This window comes from Periplaneta americana, chromosome 3 (genome assembly GCF_040183065.1).
Source record: "Periplaneta americana isolate PAMFEO1 chromosome 3, P.americana_PAMFEO1_priV1, whole genome shotgun sequence".
Taxonomy (NCBI): domain Eukaryota; kingdom Metazoa; phylum Arthropoda; class Insecta; order Blattodea; family Blattidae; genus Periplaneta; species Periplaneta americana.
In genome coordinates this window covers 149,180,970-149,208,029 of record NC_091119.1, presented here as the reverse complement: position 1 = coordinate 149,208,029, position 27,060 = coordinate 149,180,970, and the positions used below count along the sequence as shown (strand labels likewise).

The 27,060-nt window shown below is 35.2% G+C and overlaps 1 protein-coding gene across 3 annotated transcripts in view; it reads left to right on the top strand.

Annotated features, from left to right (window-relative positions):
* The window catches only part of LOC138696603 (RNA/RNP complex-1-interacting phosphatase), a 364,465-nt gene extending 337,798 nt beyond the window's left edge, over positions 1 to 26,667 (top strand). For 2 of the 3 annotated variants that reach the window (XM_069821759.1, XM_069821758.1), the window contains one exon: positions 12,888 to 22,745. In XM_069821759.1, the coding sequence (XP_069677860.1) occupies positions 12,888 to 13,528 (641 nt within the window). In that variant the 3' untranslated portion in view covers positions 13,529 to 22,745. Of the gene's footprint in view, positions 1 to 12,887; positions 22,746 to 26,283 lie in introns of those variants that run through there. The other variant, XM_069821760.1, reaches the window with a different exon arrangement.
* Positions 26,668 to 27,060: the final 393 nt, after the last annotated feature.

The following is a 27,060-nucleotide window of genomic DNA, read 5'->3' as shown; positions in this document are numbered from 1 at the left end:
TATTATTATTATTATTATTATTATTATTATTATCATTATCATTATTTCACCAAACATATACTGCCTTGCTAATAAAACTTTTATACAGATTTTTAACTGGCTTATACGATTACAGTGTCTAGCTCGTTTATAAGTCGTGATTAAATTCCTGACTAACAATCACTATATAGCCTACGTCGTGAATAACAATACAACTATTACAGAACTACGTCATAGTTTCGTCATTATTTTATTGATTACGAAAGGGAACAGAATAACTGAGATGATTTATTGCATCCTATAGTGTGCGCTAGTGTGCTGCGTTAAGTATCGATAGTACAACTGGAGCTGATCGATCACCACGTTATATTATTTGATCAAAGAGTACAAGCTACAGCCGACTACAGTATTATTATTCGAATTATTCTGTGCTCTTTTATTTGTTTTTCTGCTGTTACAAGGCATCGATACGAGTAGCTATTGCAGAGGCGGCCATTTTCTCTCTGTATACAAACAGTGGATTTCGCATGTTTAACTACAGCAAAGCAATTCCCATATATAGTTACACACTGCCTATACATCCATCGCTTATGCATAGTCTATTAGTAACGTTTTCTGTTCGAACTCTGCATAAGTCTTGTACAAAAATTATGCACAGTTTATTTGTAACACTGATATTCTGTAACTCTGAAGAATTATATTTTTTGTCTCTTACGTACTTAAAATATCATAAGCTAAATTTCGTAGGACCTCATTTGCATCTGATTTTCCTGTGTAAAGAGTACGTACGTGAAGGTGCGCTTTTATATCTCAGCGTCACAGATCTGAGTGAGACAGACACTGGCAAGATCTCATAGTTGTTTCAATTTGCGCATCTTAATAATGACAGCTATGACATTTATTTGTGACATCCAGACGATTGTCTGATACTGACTCCAACTATTTGTAGACTTTTACAATTCTTTTCCAAGAATAAACCATAAAGATTTTTCTTGAATTGACAATCGATCGCGGCAAAACACTGGAACAATTGAAAGTGACATAAATGATGAACACTGCGTAATAAACGTCCAATGCAACATCAAGTGTTTAAGTTTATATGTACTTGCTCCGTGTATTTGGGCATGGCGTACGACAGGAAATAAAAGTCACCGCAGACAATTGCATATATCAACTGACTTCTAGGAAACCTCAACCAAGGCCAAACAAGAGACACAATCTTGGAATATGTTACGACGCTTTTCAAAAAAGTGCTTCTGTATTTATTCATTTGTTGAATTTATTGACGTCAGAGTAGCTTCTTACATTTATCAGGAAGAATGTACAGTACCTAGCTTTCCTGATACAATGTTGCTTTATTATTTTTTACTGTAACCAGGGAATGAATAATTTTCGTCTGTGCATTCTATAGGTTATTCATCTCCGGCACTATCTATTTTGAGATAGTTCTGTAGATAGTTCTAAGTGCCGCCGTATTCCCATTATTTCCTCCGTACAGTTTTGTTGCATGAAATACATGTTATAGAGTTAGGTGTTACTTCAGTAAATACAGTGTGGACCATGGGTACCTGACGATTTTAACATACAAAATTAACAATATAAAATACAAATTAAAATTTTATTGCTGTTATATAACAATAGATTATTGAATGTCCTTTGGGAACGTGACCTCATTTTCTAAATAGCACACTTCTTAAATGGCCCCAACCTCTTAAGATACATTGCTGCAGTCTCTCACGCAGATTCTGTATGGCTGATTGCACCATCTTGTTTGATATGGCTGTGATTTTCTCCTGTGTAGCCTCGTTGAGTTCATTAATATCTCTTGGTTTCCTAATATATACTTTAGGCTTGATGTAACCCCAAATGAAGTAGTCACATACTGATAGATCGGGAGGACGTGCGGGCCACGGAAATCACACGGTTTAGAAACATATCTTTAACCATTGTAATGGACGCGTTGGCAGTGTAAACTATAGCTCCATCTTCTTGAAACTATATGAGGTTGAGATAATGTAGCTCTGGAGTAAGGAAGTCTCCAACATCTCTATGTATCGATCAGACTTCACTGTGACAGATATGTCATTCTCTTCAAAGAAATAAGGACCTATGATTCCAAAACTGGCAACGCCACACCAGACTGTTACATGTGGACTATGAAGAGGACGCACATGAAGCTGCTGTGGATTTTTATCAGACCAATAACGAAAATGTTGTATTCTGAGTCAGAATTTTTTTTTTAATGTTTCCTCCACAAAAACACGATATTCAGCATTCCATAGCGCCATTTTTATGACAATGGCATACATTGCGCGTGCGCATAATAACTAACCTACTCACTTATATGTCATTGTTAGAGACAGTCAAAATTCGTGACTCGCGAAATCGCGAAAAACCTAAAAACCAAATAAACATAGTTTAAAACATGGTTCGCATAAAAAAATATCATATAATTACACTTTCAACTCGCGAATTTAGGATATTTTCTATCGTTATTCGCGAAAAGACGCAATTTTTCAGCAATACATTATCTAAATTTGGAAATTTTAGAATTTCTGGTTGAAAAATGCACAAGGTTTGGAATGCTGGCGCTAGATGGTGTGAGGTGAAATGATTGGTAAACGGTTTGATGCAGCTGAAAGCAGTTTGAAACCTCTCTTTGATCAGGTGGCAATCTTAAAGAATCTATCACCTAATGTAGAAGTACATGCATACTGTGAACTGAAGGACATAGTTAAAAATAGTCCTGGATTTTCAGTGGAAGAAGGTTTGCTGTCGTTACGTGAAGATCACAGTGATTTTATGAACGGAGCACTCCAAGCTAGGGTAAACTAGGTACTTATTGACCAGTATACGGTGATTGACCGGTTCCTTTTTTCAAGTATATTGTGAATAAACTACGATCGTGATTTCACTTTTTGCTGCATATACCCCTAGTAACAACCGTTATTTGTGGTTAGTTGTCGCTGTTCATCCCACTGAGTTAGTGTCTGTTGTCTGAGAGGACTGAAATCGATTGGAGATGCAACTGAACGTAAGCAAGTGTAAGTAACTAGAGAATTGCTAAGAATAATGCACGCAATAATTTATTTATTCTGCAAAGAATACATAAATTCTGGTGCTCGTTTTTACACTCACAGTGTGAGAAAAGGTATAAGGTTTCCGTCCACAGAATATTATTTTGTTAAAGTTTTTATATGACATAAAAATGCCCCGTGGTCAATCACTATAAAGTGTATGTCCGCAAACTACAGTGATTGGTCGTTCATAAATTATTTGTTAGAATAATGACCAATTTGCTCCAATTCTATATATGTTATCGGTTAAATGATGGGGATTTTTACAGGACTGATACTATATTATAATGCCTAAGCCAGGTAAAGCGCATTATACAGGGGAAGCTTTACGAAACGCTACAGAACCTGTCCGCAGTGGATTTGATTTAAATGAAGCTGCCAAGAAGTTTGGTGTCCTAAAAGCAAACTTAGCGTCCAAAAACAAATATCCCGTTGAAGGAAAAGTGTTCTTTGGTCCTCGTCCAGTGCTGAGTGAAGCCATTTGTAATAACATCAGAGAAATGACACACACTTGCTTCTGATAAGGCACAAAAGAGAAAAATGGAAGAATAGGCAAGAGAAGAAAGGAAGCGAATAAGAAATGAAAGAAAAGGCAGCAAGAAGAATTCTTTTCTTATTTTTTTTTAACTTGGTTATTTAACGACACTTTATCAACTACGAGGTTATTTAGCGTCGATGGGATTGATGATAGCGAGATGGTATTTGGAGAGATGAGGCCGAGGATTCGTCATAGATTACCTGACATTTGCCTTACGGTTGGGCAAAACCTCGAAAAAACCGAACCAGGTAATCAGCCCAAGCGGGAATTGAACCCGCGCCCGAACGAAACTCCGGATCGGCAGGCAAACACCTTTGCCGATAGAGCTACGCCGGTGGCGAATAGTTTTTAATGAGAAAGATCAGAAGAAGAGAAACGAAACAGACAAGAAAAAAGTGAAAATTGTGAAAATGTGTTGTTCAATCACTAATAAATGAGTATTCAATAACCGTGCAGTAGACGGTCAATCACTAATAAGTGTGTGGTCAATAACTGTGCAGTAGACGGTCAATCACTAACAAGTGTGTGGTCAATAACTGTGCAGTAGACGGTCAATCACTAACAAGTGTATGGTCAATAACCGTGCAGTAGACGGTCAATAACTGTAAAAGTGGACTTGTTGTGTTTATTTAATTTATCTTTGCATTAAAATTTTATTTTTTCTTTTGTTTATTGATTTTGATTTGTTTCTGAATCTTCACTTGACCCAATGCCTTTAAAATTCTCTCAATAAGTTACCACTGTTTTCCGCTATTTCATTGTTTTATTATTCATTAGCTTAAGTGGTCAATCACTATACAGTTTACCCTATATGGATTCCAGTTCCTAATGTTGACTGTGAACTTTTTTTTTTTTTTCACGGTTCTCGTGTGTGTTAACAAATAGAATAAGAAACCTTACAATGACAAACTTAGAACTGTTGTCCGCGTACAACTTTGAATGTTAAATATCTTAGAATTGTTGTCAACGTAAAACTTTGAATAGGTTATATAATTATAATTGTCAATTATCTTAAGCAACATAATCATTTATCTAATAAAATAGGGTGAAATTTTCAGGTTTACTCAAGAAATTTTCGTTTTCACTCAAGAATTTTTATCCTTTTTAACCAAGAATTTTAGCCCCTTTTATTCAAGAATTTTGACTGTCTCTAGTCATTGTTACGAACTTATTGTATGTTAAAAATCGTCGAATTCCCATGGCTCACTCTATATGAATGTCTCACAGGAAGATGTCCGTCTGTACTTAGATTTACACTGTTCCTGGTATGATATAGGCCTAATCCACAGAATATGCATACAAATTCTGCAAGTGCTACTGCACTTTGTGATCACCTTATTAACTTAAGTGTATTGCGCATTATACTGTGTGTGGCAGACAGTCTCCTGGTAAGATTTATTATGAAACACTGGGGCCTGTTTTATAAACACACTAATAGTGTTACCTAATATTACTAAACTTATAAAAATAATTTTATTATATGACTGAATTCTGTTTCATAAACACCTTACACAATTTATAAAATACGCATACTAATATTATAGTTAATTTGTCAGCTGATTGTGTATGGAGTTCAGTCGCGGTTGCTCATGCATTGTGTAGTTTGTTTGGGAGTATAACATTGGTAGCCAGCATTAAGAAGCTATTTGAAATTAAGTCTGAAGTAGGCGGTATTGGTCCTCTATAGATTTTTTTAATGATATTCTCTCTGTTATCGAAGAACAAAGATGTTTCTTAATGACTATTCTCCACTAGCATCGGCTATTTCAACAGAAATAATAAGGTACACGTACCAAATAACGCCACCTTAACACTTTAAGTCACTGTTGCTCTGGAAATAAGTTATGTACAAAGACAAAAAATATGACAAAGACATTTTAATCTTATCTTTAGAAAATAGCACAATGAAAATGGTGATATTATATACTGGAGAAGAATTACAACTCAAATAGTAAATCTTTGTATACTGGCATTATTAGGAACAGCTTGTCCAATTAACGCCACCTATTTTCTAGTAACCTATATACTCGTACTTACAGTTATTAACGGATTATTTTTCCTAAGCAACACAAATGGAACTAAGCAACTAAATTTGAGTTTCTGTTAATAAATGATACAAAATAACTCAATACTAATGAAATATTTTTGATCTGAATCTGAAACACCAGATGGATTAGAAAAATGTTTTCCGGTAACTCCTTGCTTTCAAAAAGATATAATGAAACACAGTAGAAAGTTATAAACACAAAAGCATTAACCTTAGTTAAATATGAATGTTTTCCACAAGTAAAACAGAAAAATTAAGAGTTTGATAAGCAATTGAACCAATATTATCACTGTGCACATTCTGGACATTTGTAAGTTGAAAGGTTAGTGTTTTTCCTTATGTTCCACACTTACCATGTAAATACCTCATACAATATGAATATAAAAGCAATAAAAGTACTATTAAAAAACTGAGGACTGTCGTTAAACAAATGAGTACCGTACTAACATAACTTAAAATTTGTTCTGTAGATCTTTAATGCCGCGTGGCGTTAAAGCGCTACTGAATACTTGATAACATTGCACGCCTGTTTCTCTAACATTTTCAAATGTTATAGCCTAGATAGCAAATATTTTCTCTGCATAGAAGAATGTTTAAGGATCATGAAAATATATAGTTTAGTATAGTTATTATTTGCTCAACACACAAAATAAAATATTGCCTTTTATCTTGATACAAGAACAGCCTTTCACTATCAACACACAACAGCAAAATGGTGGAATATCATGTAACTCGTAAATGTCAGCAGGCAACTAGTAATTCATTTCATCACTACATATTAATAGGCTGGCGTTAAAGATATACATGGCGTTATTTGTCTCAGGGACCTCATAATGAAACAGTAGCGATCATCTTCTTTTCTTTCCTAGCAGTAATACCAATCGTATTCCACTACAGTTTAACTTTACCGGAACTTTGTAATACAGCACATTGAGTTAAATTCTCGCTTAACTTCAGCTTAACTTAATTTTTAGATTAACCCTGTTTATAATACCGGGCCTAAGACTAAATACTTTTGGTTATGGTAAGTTAAATATTACATGCTCCCAGGCAAAATATTACAGCCTTGAATAAGATGAGACGTATGAACTAAGTCGCGTGAAAAGCATTATAATTACCATCGTGATTATGAACAGTAATCTCACTACAGGTTTTGATTTAACTAGAGAAAATCAAAACTCGAGTGGGATTTAATTGACTATTACACGATTAGAAGAAATAAAGTACTCTAATAAAATATTAACTTACTTACTAAAATTCTATTTCGCTAATGTTAACTTCACCAAAACGTTTGAACGGAGCCACCATTTTCATTTTACTACCTATGCTGTAAACAAAGAACGATCGCAAAGTATGTTTTATAGTAGGCCTACCGTAAAGAATTTGCAGTTTGAAATGTTGGCAAACAAAGAAACAAATGGTAGGAAAGTGATAAAAACAGAAGAAAGTATATAACGATTAGAAGAAATAAAGTACTATAATACAATCAAATAGATATTAATTGACTTAACTAAAATTCTATTTGACTAATGTTAGCTTCACCAAAATGTTGCCCACACCTGTGGAGTAACGGTCAGCGCGTCTGGCTGCGAAACCAGGTGGCCCGGGTTCGAATCCCGTTCGGGGCAAGTTATCTGGTTGAGATTTTTTCCGGGGTTTTCCCTCAACCCAATACGAGCAAATGCTGGGTAACTTTCGGTGCTGGACCCCGGACTCATTTCATTCAGACGCTAAATAACCTAGATGTTGATACAGCGGCGTAAAATAACTCAATAAAAAACCAAAATGTTTGAACGGAACCGCCATTTTCAGTCGACTATCTATGCGGGAAACAAATGACGATCGCAAAGCATGTTTTATAGTACCGTAAAGAATTTCCAGTTTGAAATGTTGACTAACAAAGAAAGAAATGCTAGGGAAGTGATAAAAACAAACAAATGCTAGGGAAGTGATAAAATTGTAGCGATAAGCAGCCATGATTGGTTGAAAGACGTCCTTTCGTTCCGTTTTATTGGTCAAAGGTAGTATGATGTAGTAAAAGTGTAATAGTTAATGTAAATTAAAAATACGTGTCTTGTGTTCCTCAAAGGGCTGGAATGCGAAAAGTAACTCGATTTTCTCGCCAATTTGATGCAGATGTGTATAAATGCATATTATATTCATACATGGACTGTGCTTTCATAGCATGAGATTAGGAGCAATCTTTAATCGCGTTACTTACAGGGGCAGAACCTTCGGAGATTAGAAGGAAGTGGAGTGGGCATCAGAACCGTTCTGAAAATTATCTCGCACCTCAGTCCGGGATCGAACCGAAATAACTTTCACTTCATTATGCATATACTAATTTTAATAGAAATATGATAATTTGAGTCCAGGTGCTGACTCGCTGATGTTGGCTAAGCTGTAAATGAACGCACTTTGTACACAATCGCATCAACATATATGAAAAACCGGATCATGAAGTTATCTACCAGATTTATGATGATAAATTCGTGTTAATCATTATTAAACCCGCCTAACAAAAACTCGAACACCTTCCAGTATCATCCGTCGTTGTCATCCGAATTTAATGCCGAAATTAATGGAGAGCAAAGTTGTTTGCTTTCTTAACCAAATTACCGGGAACGAGCGACGTTGTAGCAATATCTTATAACTTGCTATTGATGTATCGTACCATATCACTAAATACAACCAAGACTGCATGCCATTAGCAGGTGACAGGAATACGCGTGTAAAATAGAAACCTCATTTATCATACAGGTATCAAATATCAGCCGAACTGTATTCATGAAAGAAATACCAATCTCCTAATAGACAATGTATAACAAAGCCTGAACACGACCAATTTTTCAATGTCACACGCTATTTAAAACACGTAATACAGGGCGTACTCTTTAACAGATAACTATCGACAGTGCAAAGGTGCGTATGTACGTGAGCCAGGTGACAGCGACAGCTTGTGGTAATCATAGAATGCTAATCAGTGGTGTTAACGTAGTGGAGCATATTAATTATGTGACTACCGTGATTTATATCCCGCCGCATGTGTGGGTGTTGCTGTTAATTAATCCTTCACACATTTCACCTCCGCCTCTCTGGTGCAATCATTATCCCTCAATTAATTTTTCAAGTTCTTCCAACTCGAGTACGAAGTAATTCTTTACAACTTTAGAAGCTGTTCAGAGACGGTGAGATTGTTATTATTATTATTATTATTATTATTATTATTATTATTATTATTATTATTATTATTATTATTATTATTATTATTATTATATGTGAGTAATTTGCAGAATTTGTATAACAAATGATGTCCATAAATTCTTACCCTTCCCATTATTGCATTTATAACGATAGAGTTATAAATTCTTAACATTGAGTAGTTTTAATACGAATGTAGTAAACGTCACAAGAATTATTTCCTTCATTTGAAATATTTCACGAGAATAAAATAAAAATCTCATAGTGACAGCTAAAATGCCGTGTCCACACTAGTTAAGTTTTTAAAATGGAGCATGATTATGTCCAGATAAAGGTTTATTTAATAATGTAATTGAGAAAAAAATTAAAGAAACATTTGATATTATCAAAACTTCTTCATTTATGTCTGAGTTTATATTTCCTTAAATATGATTGCATAATTACTCTAGTCCAGTAAATCAGTCAGGTCTGTTACACCATTCTGTTCCTATGAATACACAGTTGAAAAAGAAATCCCACAGATGTCAGCACAAGCCAAGATGGTGCACAAAAAGCCATTTTGATTGTACTGCTATGTTTACCCATTTTGATTTGGCGAGTTTGTGTGTCATACTCTTGCTTTATGTTTTAGTCTAAGCGTGCATTTTTACTCTGTCAGATCTGTTTGTGTTGTGTTTTCCACAAATAACAACATATAAAATCAAGAGGACATAATAGTACACGAGTCCAGTAGTTAACTTGCTATTTTGAAGATTTTTAAGCAAAAAAATTTTATGCAAATCAAGATTTCAGGTATAACTCCCTGTAAAGTTTGATTTGAATAATTTCGAGGGAAAAATTGTTCCGGAGCCGGGTCTCGAACCCGGGACCTTTGGTTTAACGTACCAACGCTCTACCACTGAGCTACTCGGGAACTCTAACCGACACCGATCCAATTTTTCCCTCTATATCCACAGACCTCAAAGTGGGCTGACAACCGTCAAGCAACCAACTTCGAGTGCACACTAACTCCGTGTGACTTAAATTGTGGTTTTCTGTTAACGAACAGTGACGTGTATTATGCAAATCAAGATTTCAGGTATAACTCCCTGTAAAGTTTGATTTGAATAATTGAATTGGATCGGTGTCGGTTAGAGTTCCCGAGTAGCTCAGTGGTAGAGCGTTGGTACGTTAAACCAAAGGTCCCGGGTTCGAGACCCGGCTCCGGAACAATTTTTCCCTCGAAATTATTCAAATCAAACTTTACAGGGAGTTATACCTGAAATCTTGATTTGCATAATACACGTCACTGTTCGTTAACAGAAAACCACAATTTAAGTCACACGGAGTTAGTGTGCACTCGAAGTTGGTTGCTTGACGGTTGTCAGCCCACTTTGAGGTCTGTGGATATAGAGGGAAAAATTGGATCGGTGTCGGTTAGAGTTCCCGAGTAGCTCAGTGGTAGAGCGTTGGTACGTTAAACCAAAGGTCCCGGGTTCGAGACCCGGCTCCGGAACAATTTTTCCCTCGAAATTATTCAAAAAAAAAAAATTTTAGTTAGCACATGCTTGTTTGCTTTGTCATGTCTGTTACCTGTCAGATCTGCTACTTCGTGTCATGTCTGTTACATCATTCAAAACAGTGCTGTAAAGCAAGGTGAGTGTACAGTGGCTGATTACTATAGCAGAGACATTACACTATATTAATACATGCAGAATATGCACTAAATAATACTTTAATTTTGACGTTCTCAATCGTCCATATGTTATACAAATTTTGCAAATGACCCATGTATTTATTCACACTGCAAATGGGTATATACCCGGTGGCATTGGTAACTAATTACACTCAATAATGACAATTAATAATAAACACAACTAATAAAAACAATAATAATTAATAATAATGATAAATAATAATAATAGTAATAATAATTATAATAATAATAATAATAATAATAATAATCCGTGGCGCTACAGCCCGTGAAGTGCCTAGACCAACCAGCCGGCTGCTGGCCTCATGCCCACATGCCGAAGCAGAGGTGGACGATCATCCAACCAGAATGGAGGTATCGTGTGGTTAGCACGATGATCCCCCAGCAATAATAATAATAATAATAATAATAATAATAATAATAATAACAATAATAATAATAATAAAGCACGATCACTTAAAATAACATTTAAAGTAAATCTAATTTGTATCTTAACCCTAATTTCATACCTGCACAAGTACCTTTGGCACTACACTTATTTCGCTATTAACTCCCTCACTCCACTGATTCTATCCTGATTTCACTAACACTTCAAAACCATTTCACTGTTCAAATACTTTGCACAGCCACTATGAACTATAGAACTTCACTGACACAAACACATTTTACATACACAATAGACTTCACTGACACTACACACTTTACACTTCACTGACACAACACACTTCCTCACTGATACAACACTTCAAATAATAAAATATCAATTACACCCTTTAAATAATGTGTATAATATACTACCATCTATTAGTAAAGTCTTTAAGCCTATTTTTAAATACATTTTTGGTTATTGGTAAAGCCTTTAGTAAGTCTGCAGGTAAAGCATTCCAGATCCTGATAGTAAGATTGAGAAAAGAAAAGTTTCCAGTGTCCGTCCTCTGTCTTCTTTCCCTCATTTATATGGGTGGTCGTTCCTTGAAGAGTAATTTGGCGGCTGCAACCTATTTTTTATTTCTCTCCAGGTAGGCTCACCTCTGTATGTTTTGAACATTTGCGCATAATCGAATTCGCGTTATCATGTTCGTGAGTGTGTCCCATTTTAATGGTGAATTATTACAACACTTGAGAGCCCGTTTTTGAATCTTTATTATTATTATTATTATTATTATTATTATTATTATTATTATTATTATTATTATTATTATTATTATTATTCACTTCTAATACTTCATATTCTTCAAGTGGGATCGACACTGGAATACAGATCTCTATATCTTTTTGCCCACCATGATATACATATTTGGTCTTTGGTTAAGGATTGTATGTCCGGAATCAAGGCTGATTCACAATAAACCGGGAACGAGAGCCAGAATGAAAACGAGAAGCAGAGGACGTGAATATAAAAATTTTTTATTCACAATAAACCGAGAACATAGACGACTATGCATATCGATATACACGTCAATAACGATATGTAAAGTCGATATTACGCATTCTGATGTTATTTGTGTATAATTGACCAATGGCGTTCTCTCATGAGTACAAGGGAGCCAACATAAACACAGGTTAACCAACTTCGAAATCTCAACTGAAACATTTCATTGGGTACGGTACTATAAATATGCCCATGCATCTATATTATCACAACCTATAAGTCTACCATAACGTAAAATAATTAGAGAAGAAACATTTGTAATGGAATAAAAATGAATACAACATCAGTTATTGAATTGAAGCATGAATATGTAGTGTGTAATACAACCAATACAGTAATAAAATATGATTCACTTACGATCGGTGTTGAAAGATGCAGCTATTGAAAGCCACGTATTCTCCTTCATTATGTCATCTTTATGCGAGGCGCGCCGCTTATCGTAAACGTGAGGATTTTCCTCAACACTCAATATTAGAATCTCATCAAATAAAACTTGCTCCATGATGCACATCACAGAACAAAATAATGCATAGGTTATGTCACGGTCTTCTTGCTACAAAATATATGACGACAAAATAGCTTTTAGATGGCAATAGAATGAATCTAGTGGGCTGTGATCGGAAACGTGAACGCCAAAGTTGAAACTTGGCCAACTCTTCGTTCCCAATCCCGGGCTCCGGCAAGCTTTTCGTTAATTGTGAATGCTCTCATTTAAATGTACACATTTTAACAATTTTACCGTTTTAGTTTTCGTTCCGATTCTCGTTTCCGGTTTATTGTGAACCAGCCTTCAGTCGTGTTATATTATTCGGAAACTTTCATCTCAATTCTAACTAGATATGTAATATATGTAGAGTTAAAAATAGGCCTACTAGTGTTGTTACTGTAGTAATATATGCGTTCTTAATTTGTGTTCACAGCATTTGAGAATGCCAGGGGCTACAAAATTGAACGTGAGCCTTATATCCAGGACATTGTTTCCGGAAGGGAGGTGGACGACGGATCCTTCGGACCACAGGGTGAGAGCTGGAAGATATGTAACGGACCAATCTCTGACCGAGATGATCCATTCCGAAGATACCAACATTCCTCATCGCGGGACAATCAACATCGCCAGTTTCACCACGGTCCAGCACGACAAAATGATTTCTACCCTCCTCAACCACCCGTCTCACGGCGTAACAGCCTAGTTTTTGAATCTCCGCTATCAAATTCCTATGATGACTACGTAGCACCCAGTCGTTACTCCAGAGGTTATGGAAATACGGCCAACGGTCCGCATATCGGAAAAATAGGTCACCAAAGTCGTCTCAAGAATAGAGACCATCCATTCGAACATCCCAATCGCCAGACCCGGGTCCCTCAGAACTCTAATAATGAATACAGTAGACGTGTAAATAGCGACGCTGTTGCCTCTAGGGGCCGTGGTTTTGTTCAGAAATACAATACACACCAAGCTACGTACATTTCCACAAAAAATAATAACGTCAGTAGGCCACAAGGAGCTTTGACTAACACTAATCAAGGAAGTGGACGCAAGGATGGTTATTCATATAGATAATCTCTGATTTTGTATTGGGCAGATTCTGATGTACTAAGAAATGATACGAAATTTTAGTATTTATAGTCATTATTTTGATAAGTTCTTGGGTTTTTTTAACTGTGCTTGAAAATTTATTTTTCTTTTAATTAATTACTTTTTTGGTATTTCAAAACTATACTATACTGGCAACTGGCTGGAAAAGCATAAAGGTAGAAAGGTCACATTGTCTTTCGCATAATTATTCTCACTTTATGGCGGCGTAAAAATGATCAAGTACTGTAATGTAAAATACTTTCACTATACAGAATGATTCAGGACTTAAGGTCAACCGGTGAGGAGATGATTCAGGGCGACATTTAGAGCAGGACGAAGTCCTTTGTCAGTTTTATTTATTTGCAACCGTTTTGGAATTACAACAGGTCAAACATTTACTTACAACTAAGACGACGTACTTACATTAATTACTAATTTACAGTACTTTATTGGAGCAGCTGCTCAAAATATCTTCCGTTTGCATGCAAACATGCCTGGGCGCGTTCCCTTACTGCCCTGTGCACAAGATCTAACAGCCCGTTTTGTAGTCTGATATCTGTTGCAACTGCATTAATTCGCTGTAGCAGATGATCTCTGTCTGCAATCTTCGTAGAGCACACCTTTTCTTTCATAAAAGCCCCTACAAAGAAGTCCAGAGGCGTTAAGTCAGGGGACCGTGCTGGTCAAGCAACAGGACCTCCCCTTCCAATCCCATAAACATAATGCATGTTTCGATATTCCGCATTACTAAACATTTTGATGCATTCTCTGTAGCTTCTCTGTTGGTACTGAACTACAGGCCCTATTATAAAACGTGAGGGGTGGTAACTTTGCCTCTCCTGTCTTCCGTTACGTAATCATAACATTTCACGGCGTGTGTTCCATTGTCATTCCATCAATGGTGGAAATCATGCTTTGTAAACAAACCTAGATGAAAACAATTGACGGTAAATTAGTATTTATTGAAAGTATCATGAGATGTGAATTAACTGTGTTACCTGTTGTAACTTTAAAACGGTTGCAAACAAATAAAACTGACAAAGGACTTTCCTGCTCTAAACGTCGCCCTGAATTATCTTCTCACCGGTTGACCTTACTTTTTTAATCATCCTGTATAAACCGAATAGTAAAATTACTAATTTTTCAGTATATTTATGATGATATTGCTTAAACTTTAAATTTGTATTGAAATGAAAGCATATCTAGTAATTGTGAAACAGTATTACAGTTAGTAGGTATTGTTGTTGTTTTCTAATGCCAGGCATTTGATTCACGGAGTATTACGTACATTTAGTAACAGGTATGTAAATAGCAGTGCTGCCCTTCTTTGTTAAAGCATCCGCATTCTCGTTTCCCAGGATTCCACAATGGAATGGTATTCATTGGAATTCAATTCTTTTATTGAGTGTTATTAATTGAGAGAGCATGTTAGTTATTTCTGCTGTTTGAGATGAAGGTGTGTGTCTCGAGACTATTAATGGAAGAGCTTCTTTGGACTTTGACAATATAACTGCATTCTTAAATTTATTAAATTATAGGGTTACAGCCATTTGTTTAGCAAGAGACAGTGAACAAAATTTTGTTATGTACAAAGCTTTATTTATAAACCTTGTCCGCTCACGCGGTGTTTTACGTCTCGGCTACTACGTGTGCCTCAGCCGATGTCTACCATACTTTAATTCCGCTGCCTAAAACTTGTATAAAAACTAACTTTATAGAAGATACTGGAAATGTCCTCCCTCGACTAAATAGGAGTTGTATCGGGAAAACACTTTCTGATTGACACGATTAACTTCAGTTACTGTAATGTTTCTGATTTAATTTCTTATGTTTTCCTTTAGTTCTTCCAATGTGTGAGGATTTACTTTATAAAATTTGTTATTTTGTTCGCGTACGTTCAAGATTTGCGTCAAGTTCATATAGTATTTACTCTGTTAAAACTAACTTTTCGCACGTGTTTTTGTTTTTCACTCTACCAGTAAGTTAGTTTCAAATTTTTGCACGATATCGTGAATTACAGTTCTGGAAGGAGACAATTGATCAGGAAATGTCTGAATAAATTCCACACGCTCGCGATGAGCTTATTCGTATTTAAAATAACGTTTACATAGAAAAATGCGTTACTCTAGAGTCAGCTGTCTATAACAATTTTTGCGAATGAATGTATAATGCCTTGAAACCGTCAGGAAACAGGTTGAGACATGAAATACGGAATTAAAGTATGAGCGCTGCCGGCTGTAGCACGCTTAGTAGCCGAGACCTAAAACACCGAGTAAACGGACAAGATTTATAAATAAAGGTCTGTAGACTGTACATAGAGGAGCTCTGAAACACCCCGTTAAGTCCACATCCAGTCTTAACAGTATTTGGAAAGGATGCAGACTCTCGGAAGGGTCCTACATAGGGCTACAACCGCAATTCGAAAATAAATTATTGAGGTAGAAGGGAATGGAATTTTTATTCTGGTAAAACCCTTTCGAAAGTACAAATTCGTTTCAGACTCTGTTACGATTGGAGGTGGACTTAAATGGTTTTGTTTCAGAGCACCTCCGACACACAGAAATGAATATAATGTACATATATTCAAATGCATTTTCCTCACTTTATGATCTAATGACACTATTGATTTGAACTTACATGAACATCACCAAAACAGAATTATTGATGTTCACAAACAGCTGAGCTGATAATTAGCGACGTTGAGACCAGCTTTTTCATTTCCCGTGTACGAAAATACTTCCTGTTTGTTGCCGATCGTACTTTGGACAGACTTAAAGACCCAGAAACAAAATTTGGGCCACTAGAATTCTGAGTATGCTGTAACTGGAACTTGGAAAATTCAGGTTGCCCAAATTTGTTTCTGGATTTGTACATAAAAATATAAGAAACAGTGTTGCCAACCACTTGGCATTGAAAATGCTTAGATATGATACCCATTAAAAATTCCGTAGATCGGATATAGAAATTAGAATTTTCATGAGAAATACCGTGAAAAATCTTTGTGACATGGAATTCATGTGACATTTTGGATGGAGAAAACGATACAGTTAACAGTTGCTCATGTGCATATAATCGGACAGGATGTTTTCTTGATTGATTTAGTTGAATTTGTTGTGCCGTTCACAATCAGTCCTAGGTTAAATAATAATTCTAAAGATTATTTTCAGAGCAAATATTAAAGTCATCACTCCAGTTACTTTTGAATTTTTTTAGCATAATGCTTTATTTGCACAAAATTTTAGTTCATAGTTACGTCTTATTGGTATTTTAAATTATGTAAGAAGATGGCAATTCTGAAACCCTGTGCCATCAATTAATATTTTGTATAATAATTTTGCAGTATTTTTCTCTTTCATATGGCATATAGCGGCCTTCAAAGTCTGGTCGTTGTTATCAGGTCTTTATTTTTATCAGTATTCAGTTCGGATTTTTTTAAAAATATGATGGGAACAGAGCTGTATTCAGATGCTCACACTTCAGCAGCAGAACTGTAGTTTAAAAACAATCCTGAAACCTCTACAAAATCAGTAGAATCAAAGGACTGGAGAATTACTAATCTTGTTGCATAACTATAAACAAGCACCGACGACATATTTTGGGAACATCAATAAAGAAACTATAAATAAAGTTGACAAAAATATCCGTACACATGGAAACATTGGTAGGTGAGTTTTCCCGTTTTTAGTTCACTTTAAAAGATATCGGTATCTGTTTGCCTTCATCAATCAATCATGAATGAAAAATTTTATTTGAAACTGAATTGGTAAATTCAGATAAAAAGATACTTTCTTTAAATGCGTTGGACGCGGAGAAGTAGAGATATATTTCGTCGTGTAGTTATAGTTCCTAAACTCAAGATAGTATGACTCGAAATCCAAAGATTTCTTCTATTCTGTTGGATCTGTTATACTGGGACTAGTACAGCATAATGGATCTAACAGAATAGGCAAAGCTTACAAGTCTTGAGCAACTCTACCTTCAGTTTAAAAACTGTAATCAGTTCCGAAATGCTGAGGAAATTAAAATTGCATACACGGTTGTAAAACCCAAAAACTTCAGCACAACGTGTTTCAAATTCTACGAATCTTGACTGATAACCAGTTAGAAAAGTGCTGAGGTATTAATGGGGGTTGCTAAAGAACGACAGTAGTTAGATATCTCTCGTCTGAGTAGAAATGACTGGTGTTGCTATGTCTGTCATAGATTTTTGAGTTTATAAAATGTGTAATGTAGAGAATATTATGTAAATGGTAATGTTTGAAGTTTTCCTACAACTGTGTTTCGGTGAACGGATGTAATCGTCGCCGTTTAGGCATGTTTCCAGACTGGTGAAGTTAGCGACAGATTGTGACTTTACAGAAATCAAGGCTTACTGACAATTCACTGCTACTGACGAGTGGCTTCTGTACCAGTTTGGTGGCTATAGCCTCATTCTCTCGAACAGGTGGTCTTCCTTGGCGAAGTTTATCTTAAGGCTTAGATTTCCATCATTGAATCGCTTAAGGGGTTAGGTACAGCTTACAACAGTAAAATTTTTGGAAATATTCAACTTTTTTTTGCTCCATTACTGTATCTTGTACAATAATGAAAATTGGTATGTGTAAAACACTGTCCTTCTGCTATATGAAAAAAATATTTTTACGATTTAAAAAAAAAATGTTCATATATATATATTTTTTTTTCAAAATTCAAAACGATGGCAGTTTACTGTGCAGTGATTAAGCATTTCCCTCATAACTCATAAACTAGTTAACTTTCTGTGTTCTCTTTCTTTTATTTTATTGCTGAAACTCATGTTTACAATATCATGCTCTTTCAATTACATTCCTTAATAAATAATTTTTTTTTTATTTTGTGTTAGAAGAAAATACTGATATTTGACCATTTTTAAAATGAATTTATTTTTTATCAGACAATCTAAGAAAGGTAGAGAAATTATCTTGCATCATATTGTAGTTATGACATGCATAAATATAAATACACACAAAACGTTACATCATAGACTGTTGGATATTTTTTTTAGTTATGTGGGAAACGCTTCATCACTGCACAGTGAACTGAAAAAAAAAAAAAAAAAAAAAAAAAAAAAAAAAAAAAAAGTAAATGATTTTTTTTAATCGTAAAAGTATTATTTTTTCATATAGCAGAAGGACAGTGTTTTACACATACTAATTTTCATTATTGTACAAGATACAGTAATGGGGAAAAAAATGTTGAGTATTTCCAAAATTTTACTGCTGTAAGCTGTACCTAACCCCTCAAACCAGTTTGAGGCCGTCCTACTACTGTTCATCCCTTCACACTCAACTTTACATATTTCTTTAGCTGCCGATTTTGCACTTATGCCTTTTTTCCCCACAAAGAAACAAAGGAGCACCCAAATTGCTATTTGTGTCATTTCACATTTCAATGAAACTGGTAGCCGCGCTTGACGGGCGGTGTTCTCGGGAATATGGCTTTATTTTCTTGCCGTGCGGGACATTAAGAAAATAATCTCGCTGTATTATACTTAGTATATTTACAGTACGCTTAGACATCGTTTAAGATTTAAGCTTCCATTGCAATGGTCGAAAAAGAACCGAAGATGTCGGATGCAAAATTCAGTTATTGATCTTATTTCTCACTTAAGGCGTGCTGAAATTCAAAACTCTATATCGTTCATAACAGGAGGTATGAAAACGTATAAAGTCCAAAAAGATGTTGTTTCTACGTTTAGATTCTTTAGCCATGCTGGAACCTACATTATTTTTAAATGTAATAATCTGAAATGTTCTGTTTTATGATATATGTATTGTGTTGAAAAATATTATTTTTGTCATTATCTGCTTAACAGGTTTTCATTAAAGAATTGATTTTAAATGATCATAATTAATAAACAATTTAAGCAGTTTGAAGCTTACAACATAAACTTGTTTAATCAGAACTGAAGTTAGTAAAACCATTAATAAATAAAAAAATATTAACTTGTTGGAACTTACAGTGAACAAATAAGAAATACATGTAAATTTTCACATAAGCCGTTTTGGAATGTTGGTATCTTTATTGTGGAATATGCACTCTGAAAGTTTCTTGACTTGGTTCATCCCATTAAATATTAATTTATTTTCCAATAAGTAACTGTGCATTAATCGTTACACCATCAAGACGTATCTTTTTAATGTATACAGAGTGTTTCAAAAGTGATGGTCAGAAATTTAGGAATGAGAAATAAAAACGAATAGAAGCAAAAAAGTTCCAGTAAACATGGGTCTGCAAATTAACCGTTTACGAGATAATGCCATTTTGTGCTGATTGGAGCTCGCTGAATACCACCTACTAATTACAACAAAAGCAATTAAGATTTTATTTTATTTATCAATCACGAGACAGTAAAATTCATAATTTTGGCTTCATCACAACAGAAATGTGATTGAATATAGCCTACTTAAAAGAAACTTTTTTTTTGTTTGAACAACAGTAAAGTTTGTGGATAAACAAGGAACAGTAAAGTCTGAACATGTTAACTGAAGAATTGTTCAAAATGCTGACCATGCACTTGAATGCATGTCTAGTCTTCTCCTCAAAGACCCGCGAATGCTGGAAGGCATCTACAATCCGATGCTGCAGTACTTCAGATGTGGTGATGTCTGTTATGTTAACTAGGCCTTTCGCATAACCCCATACAGAAAAATCCAAAGGATTTAAATCTAGTGATCTAGGTACAGGTCCTCCTCTACCTATCCACCGTTCACCATATCGTCTGTTTAGATACCGTCTCACACTTAGAAGGAAGTGGAATGGGGAAAGTGAGGCATACGTACCAAGCATAAATGTTGCCGTTTACCGTATCCAGTGCTCAGTTCACAGGCGGCCCAAGTGGCAAAAAAAATGATATTATGTCGTAAACTGTTAATTTGTGTACCTATGTTTACTGGAACTTCTCTTCGATTTTACTTCTCATCCGTAAATTTTTTACCATCACTTATATAATTATACTAGTGACTTCATCTATTACTTCTGTCAATTAATATATAATAGGTTCCCTTCCACCGTGTATATTAGACATCTTCAAATCGGCGTCAGACGGTAATACATTTTTTACTTGTTTTATCCAAAGTGTAAACGACTTTAAATAAATTCCCTTTAAGATTAAGGTTCTCGTAAAGCACTCATTGACCCTCAAAATCGCAACATATCATTAGCGAACTGTATAATCATGAACGAATTGGTGAATGTAAAACCCGCCACTGTTAAACATTGAACATAAGGGGAAAATGTAAGTCCCGTATGTTGTGCGTAGCGAGATCGAAGGTTATATTTCTCATGTATTCCTATAAGCAGAAAACCAATAGTCTGATGTCCGGTGACCGTGAAGGCCAGGGCAGATTCAGCTTAGCATTACAGATGCATGCTTACTTAATAAAGTATGCTTTCGGTGCTACCTATCAGCCTAAAATGTTTGTCCAGACAGTTTCTAGGAATTCTGTATTCATTTCTTTGTAAGTTATTTATAGACTACTCTATTTTTTTAATATAAGCATTGAACGTCTGTACATAATCTGATGGCCAACTCAGAGGGTATGGATATCAGCAATAAATGATAGTTCATTGTATGTTATTATTAAGAAACACCATCTTGTTATATTTAAGATGGATTTATTATTTAAAAGCCCTTAAATTTAATCTTCTGATTAGTTAAATGAGTTTGAAATTTGTTAGATCTTGCATAAATACAATATAATCTCAAGTTTAGTTTCCTATGAAGTTGCTGTTAAAATTTTGGGGATTTAAGCCAAAAGAAATTACACACGGATGTAGGCTATAAGTGGTGAAGATTCTACATGCAGATTTGTAAAGCGCAGAAGCACACATTACAGGCTTGATACAATAAAGTGAATGTGAACAATTGAAGTGAATATATATTGAAAATGTAGCTTGAAGTTGAACTTTGCTCACCCTGTAGCGTATTTCAATTGAAAATCTTCCGTTTATTTTCAAAATTTAATTGAAGTGTTAAATATGGAATGTTTGTAGGCTAAACAGTTTTAAATCTCGTGTAATTCTGGCATATATGGAAACATTTCATTAGACATTGTGAATATACTTCGTGTAGAATAGTAGATATGAGTATTATTTTTATGTAGTGAAGGGAGAAGAAAATCCAAACACAAAACCACGAGCTTTTGAATAAAAATACTACTTGATGTAATTTATTTCAGTGTCTGATTTTACAAATGTATTGTAAAAGCTTGACATTGTCATTGTTGAAAGCCATAATGTCTGATAAATAGCACAAAAGAATAAGGATATAAATGTTAAAGACTAAATGCTTTCTGGGTTCCCAGTATTGCCCATGAGGCGAAGGATTCTGAGCATTTATGTTAGTATTATTAAATTATAGAAAACTCTATCGAAATGTTATATTATATTATTTGTCTTTTCAAAATGATTGACAAATAAAGTAAGATGCATATGATGAAATCTTTTCTAAAACCGAGGACTATCAGTTAAAAACATGGAACTGATCATTAGTCGTTCATATCATTATAACAGCTTGCAGCGTAACCTTGTCGTATTTTTATTAATTCTATTGACACGGTTACGCTTTGAACGAATTTTTCGCACCGCTTTTGTCTCAATATAGCGTGTGAATATTGAAGAGAAATTGTGTAATCTTCCATATGTTATGCATTCTGCGTTCTGTGTTACCAACCATATATAAAAAGCAGTAAATTTACATGTTGCTGTAATGAATTACTACGGGGAGCTGACGAGTGCTTTTGATTTGTTTTAAGCCTACATTCCGGCTGCTTTTAATTTGTCTCATATTTTATTGGCACCATATAAAGCGGCTCTCATAAAAGCTTATTGCTTTAAGTCATATCCTCACTGGTTTTTCGTGTAACATTTACATATTTATATATTCAAGATATGCTCCCCTGTTTACAGTATAAAGCCATTCCAAAAATGGTTAAAAAGAAAACTGGCTTCTACTTCATAGAGTGTAATCTTCATGTGAATTATATACACGTAACAGTGTACAGTGTTACGGCCATGTGGTGAAGTGTGTGCTTAGGTTATGAAATAATCATGCTGAACTGCGTGCCTATGCCCTTAGGGCTGTCTATTCTTTCGGACGAAACCATTCCGAAGAATTAATCACTTTATATTGTAACTGTAACTTTATTATATTTCAGAGAATAAATAAATATATTTGATGTAATTCGCCGTCTGGTAACATTTAATTTTGAAACCGGTGGGACATTTCCTTGATATAACACAAGAGCAGAGACTAGCCAAACGATAAAATATTGAGGTATCGGGGCGGAGTCCCACATTCCAGCCGTAATTACTTTTTAGTCTTTGATGAACCGTGTGAACTGTGAACATAAGGGAGATAACAGACAGGCATGTGCTATCTTGTTAACTTTAAAACATTATATAAAAGATGTTTCTAACTACAGTTATAGCGTATTGGACTTGCTTGTTACAGAATGTCTGCGTCATAAATAAGTGTAGAATTGGTCGCTTTGTGTTACTCGATACACTTTTCGGTGGAATACAAGACAAACTAAATGGGAATGACTTCATTTTTAATACTGCTTGAATAGTATTCCCTTTTACAGTTCCTTTCGGATGTTCTTATGGAGTGGGGATGGAGAAACATGCGCACATAAAATTAAATTGATAGTCTCATGTCTCAGTAACAAAGATGTTTACCGACCTACTCGATTCAATATAAATGCAGTGTAGGGAAATCCTGTATGTTCTGAACTTTATGTACAGTGCAATTTTTAAGCTACGTAACATTTTCGAGCTGGCCGCGTATCGGGAACGACCATTACTCCTCCCGCGAAACGCGGTGGGATTACGTTCCGATAGAATCGCAGGCGATATATTAATTTTTGTAAGTCATTAACATCAATGCAGGGTTTATCACGTACGACGCAATCGCTTACCCACATCTCCCACGATATGTCTACCGCAAACGTCTAGCACAGTTGCCGCGTCACGACCCGGCTTGTCTCCCCTGAGTTATGCGTAAACTAAGAAGTAATGTGATTAGATTAAGCTCACCGCTCACCTTTATTTACAGAAGACGCTCAAAATGACGTCCCTCTGCTGCTAGAGAAGCCTGGCACCTTTTGAACACGTTATTACACACTTGATGAATTTTGGCTGCCGAAATTGTTGAAATCACAATCACTGAAATGCTGAACGAGGCAACGATTTTCTCGGACCTCTTTCTAAGGCCGCTTCTGTCTTGTCTAACTTTTCCTCGGTTAGAACGTTTGGTTTTCTACAGTGCGACAGAGAAGGCTCTCCGCACGGAGTGTATGCGCTAGCAACTGCAGTTATGTTGGCAGTAGCTGGAACTTACGCTAGGAACAAAACGTGAACTATGTACTCACCACAATCATAACAGATGCTGGAAGTGTTTTCCTCGTTCTTGAAGGCACAATTCGATTCTTTTACACTAATTTGCAAACACTTTCACTAATTTTTCTTGCGTAATCGATGCACATAATTACATTCGGCTTAAGTTCATTAATTGTTTTAGCATTATTACCATATACCGAAGATTTTTCCGCACCCAATGGCTAATTTTTTTCGTAATCACTTTCTTTTAATTAATGAACCACTGTAATTTTATAGGGGTACAATTGAAATTCGCTTCTTACGGTCTTATGTGCTGTTCACTTATAGATTCCGACATCTTATGCTAATTTGCTCTTTGATTTTGTAGGACTCTACAACATTATATCCGAGATTTCATCAAGTTTTCCTGTCGTTAAAATTGTAGGCCTGCCACTTCCTGGTGCATCGAGAACTGACCCAGTTCCACGGAATTTATTGATCAAATCACGTAGAGTATCGTTATTTGGAATTAGGAAAACGCATATGAAATTTCTGTTTCACATTTTCCGTAAACTTATCACCTTCGCGAAAAACGTATTCCACCAAAAATGCTTTCTTCAATGGAAAGCATTGTCACCAGTAGTCTTTAGCCACCACTGACTCACAGTTAGACTGCAGTACACCCTGTCTGTCCTCAACTGATACCATTAGCTAAGCAACCTCCACTCAAGTATGTGACAATTGCAGTTGGGACTGCATACACTCCACTGTCTCAAATGCGGGGAACTTCCCTGGCGCACTATAGTTTCCTTTATGTTTAACATGGATCCGTCTCTTTAAATTTTTCTAGTAATTTGCATATCATCGATTTATCGGAAACATGTACGCCGGGAAATTTCTGTATAAAAGCAAGCTGACATTCCACATGGGTTTAATAGGATTTATACCTAGAATGACTATATGGTGGTTTTTATTAAGATCTTGTAATATAGCTGCTCCGCCTTCATTAAATTTATTAGGTGAAATTAGATTATTAAATAGTTTGGTTGGCTGGTCGTGATTAACTATATACACTTTAATATTTTTATCTTTTTTTAGTGCTGCCTATACTTTGTGTTCTTGCATAGTTTAACACAATAAATTCTCGTTTCTCTGTAGTGTATAACATAGTGAACGAAACTACACACAATAAGAATGAACTAACGTGTACTCAGTCACACAGCAAACGAAGCTGACGAGGCTGAGTAATACGCAGTGTTTACAGCTAAATCGCCTGCAAGACTAATCTTGTTACGAGAAACGGGGAAGGCCTCCAGCTGCGCAACCGGTGAGTGCTGCCTTCCTGCCAAGCTAATGCTTTCCGAGCAACGCCGGAGACCTCGAGTTGCGTCGTACGTGAGAAACCTATTACTAACCCATTTCATATCAGTTGCTGGGTATGTTGTCTGTATGTAGGCGTAATTGACACGTCCTTAAAAAGTTCGAATTTACTTGAAAGCGTTCTTGGAGACTATGAAGTATCTCTCCTGATTTTGTCTTATGGTAGGGACACTCAATTTTCGCTAATGATTTTTTCAGTAATTTCTGCTAATAAAATTGAGTTGAGAGTTAAAATTGTTATAGGTATGAGACTCGTGTAGCAGAACAATCTTATGCATGAATAATCTTATTTATTTATTTGTTATTGAACATAACAGGCAAAGCCCAATTACAATGTTCAAGACTAACAAACTAATTTATAAAACATAAACAAGAAAAAAAGAAACATACTCATATTAAAAACTGAAACAAAATAGAAAAAAAAAAAAGAAAGAGAGAAATTCAAATAAGATGTGAAAGTAGCTTCAAATTAACTAAGAACAATATTCTGTGAAATATGATAACAAGTAATTCTGTATTTAGAGACATTCATATTGAAAATATCTACATTCGGATGAAGATGTAATTTATTGTATTTGTAACATTTGGAAAATCGGGGAACTTTTGTGGGCTTCAGTATTTGCCCTTGGTATGAAAAATAAATTTCGAAATTTAGTATTAAGCTTAGGTGCATGTAATGTTATATAATCAAATAAACCAATACAGTCCAACTTATTGTTAATAATTTTATAAAGAAAGTTTAAAGATTGACAATTTCGTCTAATTTGCAAACTAGTAAAATGTAAATGTTGTAGCATTATAGCATAACTCTCGTAAGTAGGATAGTTATTATAAAGTCTATAATATAACAATTTTAGAAATTTATTTTGAATTTTTTCTAGAAACAGAATATATTTGTTAGTAACTGGGTTCCAGATAACTGCAGCATACTCTAATTTAGATCGAACAATGGAATTATACAAAATTATTATAGTTTTGACTTAAAATTTACAAGAATTTCTCTTTCATGATTTCTTTTCTAGGTAAAAAGAAGAGAAAGAGGAAGAAGAAACGGAAAAGACAAGGTGCGAGAAAAAAGTTGGAACCCGAACAAATAACACCAAAGAACCTACATGACTGTGGATCTCAATCAAATAAAACATGCAGTAAATAAACTTTTATATGGAACTCAATCAGTGTATCTTATTTATTTTACGTAACGCTCGTGTTTATAGAAATGTCGCTGAACTTGTGCTTTTACTTTCTGTTCAAAATAATACCCATATTACAATATGAATTGGATCTGTTTTATACATGTAACAAAAAAAATCCTCCTGATTGCTACTCAGGAGTAACATAGAGTAGAATCGACGATCGCACTTCGAACTACGCCTACGGTGTAAATGTTTGTAAATTTTCAATGTTTAGTTTCCTGTGTTGCTTTTTGTGGAAGCCTAATATCATATTAATGTTATTCCTCTCGTCCATAAAAGCTGCAAACCTGCTGTGCTTCTAATTCTAAGAACGAATAAGCATTTATGCTACACACAGTTTTAATTAATGAAATAATGGGCCTATATTCTTTCAATTTAAACTTTGCGCAGTTCTCTATTGCCTAGAACAGTGGTTGCCACAGATTGTCATAAAATGCAGCCTGCAATACACAGCAAAGGAGAAGATAGGCGGGGACGATACCCAGACTACTTCACGTTGAATGAACAAGTGATGACTAAGGGAAGGGTAATAATGCCTTACCCCTCCGCCCTGTTTGTGTATTAAGGGGTTGACTCGCGAGTCAAGAAATGCCGACCGCTGGCCTA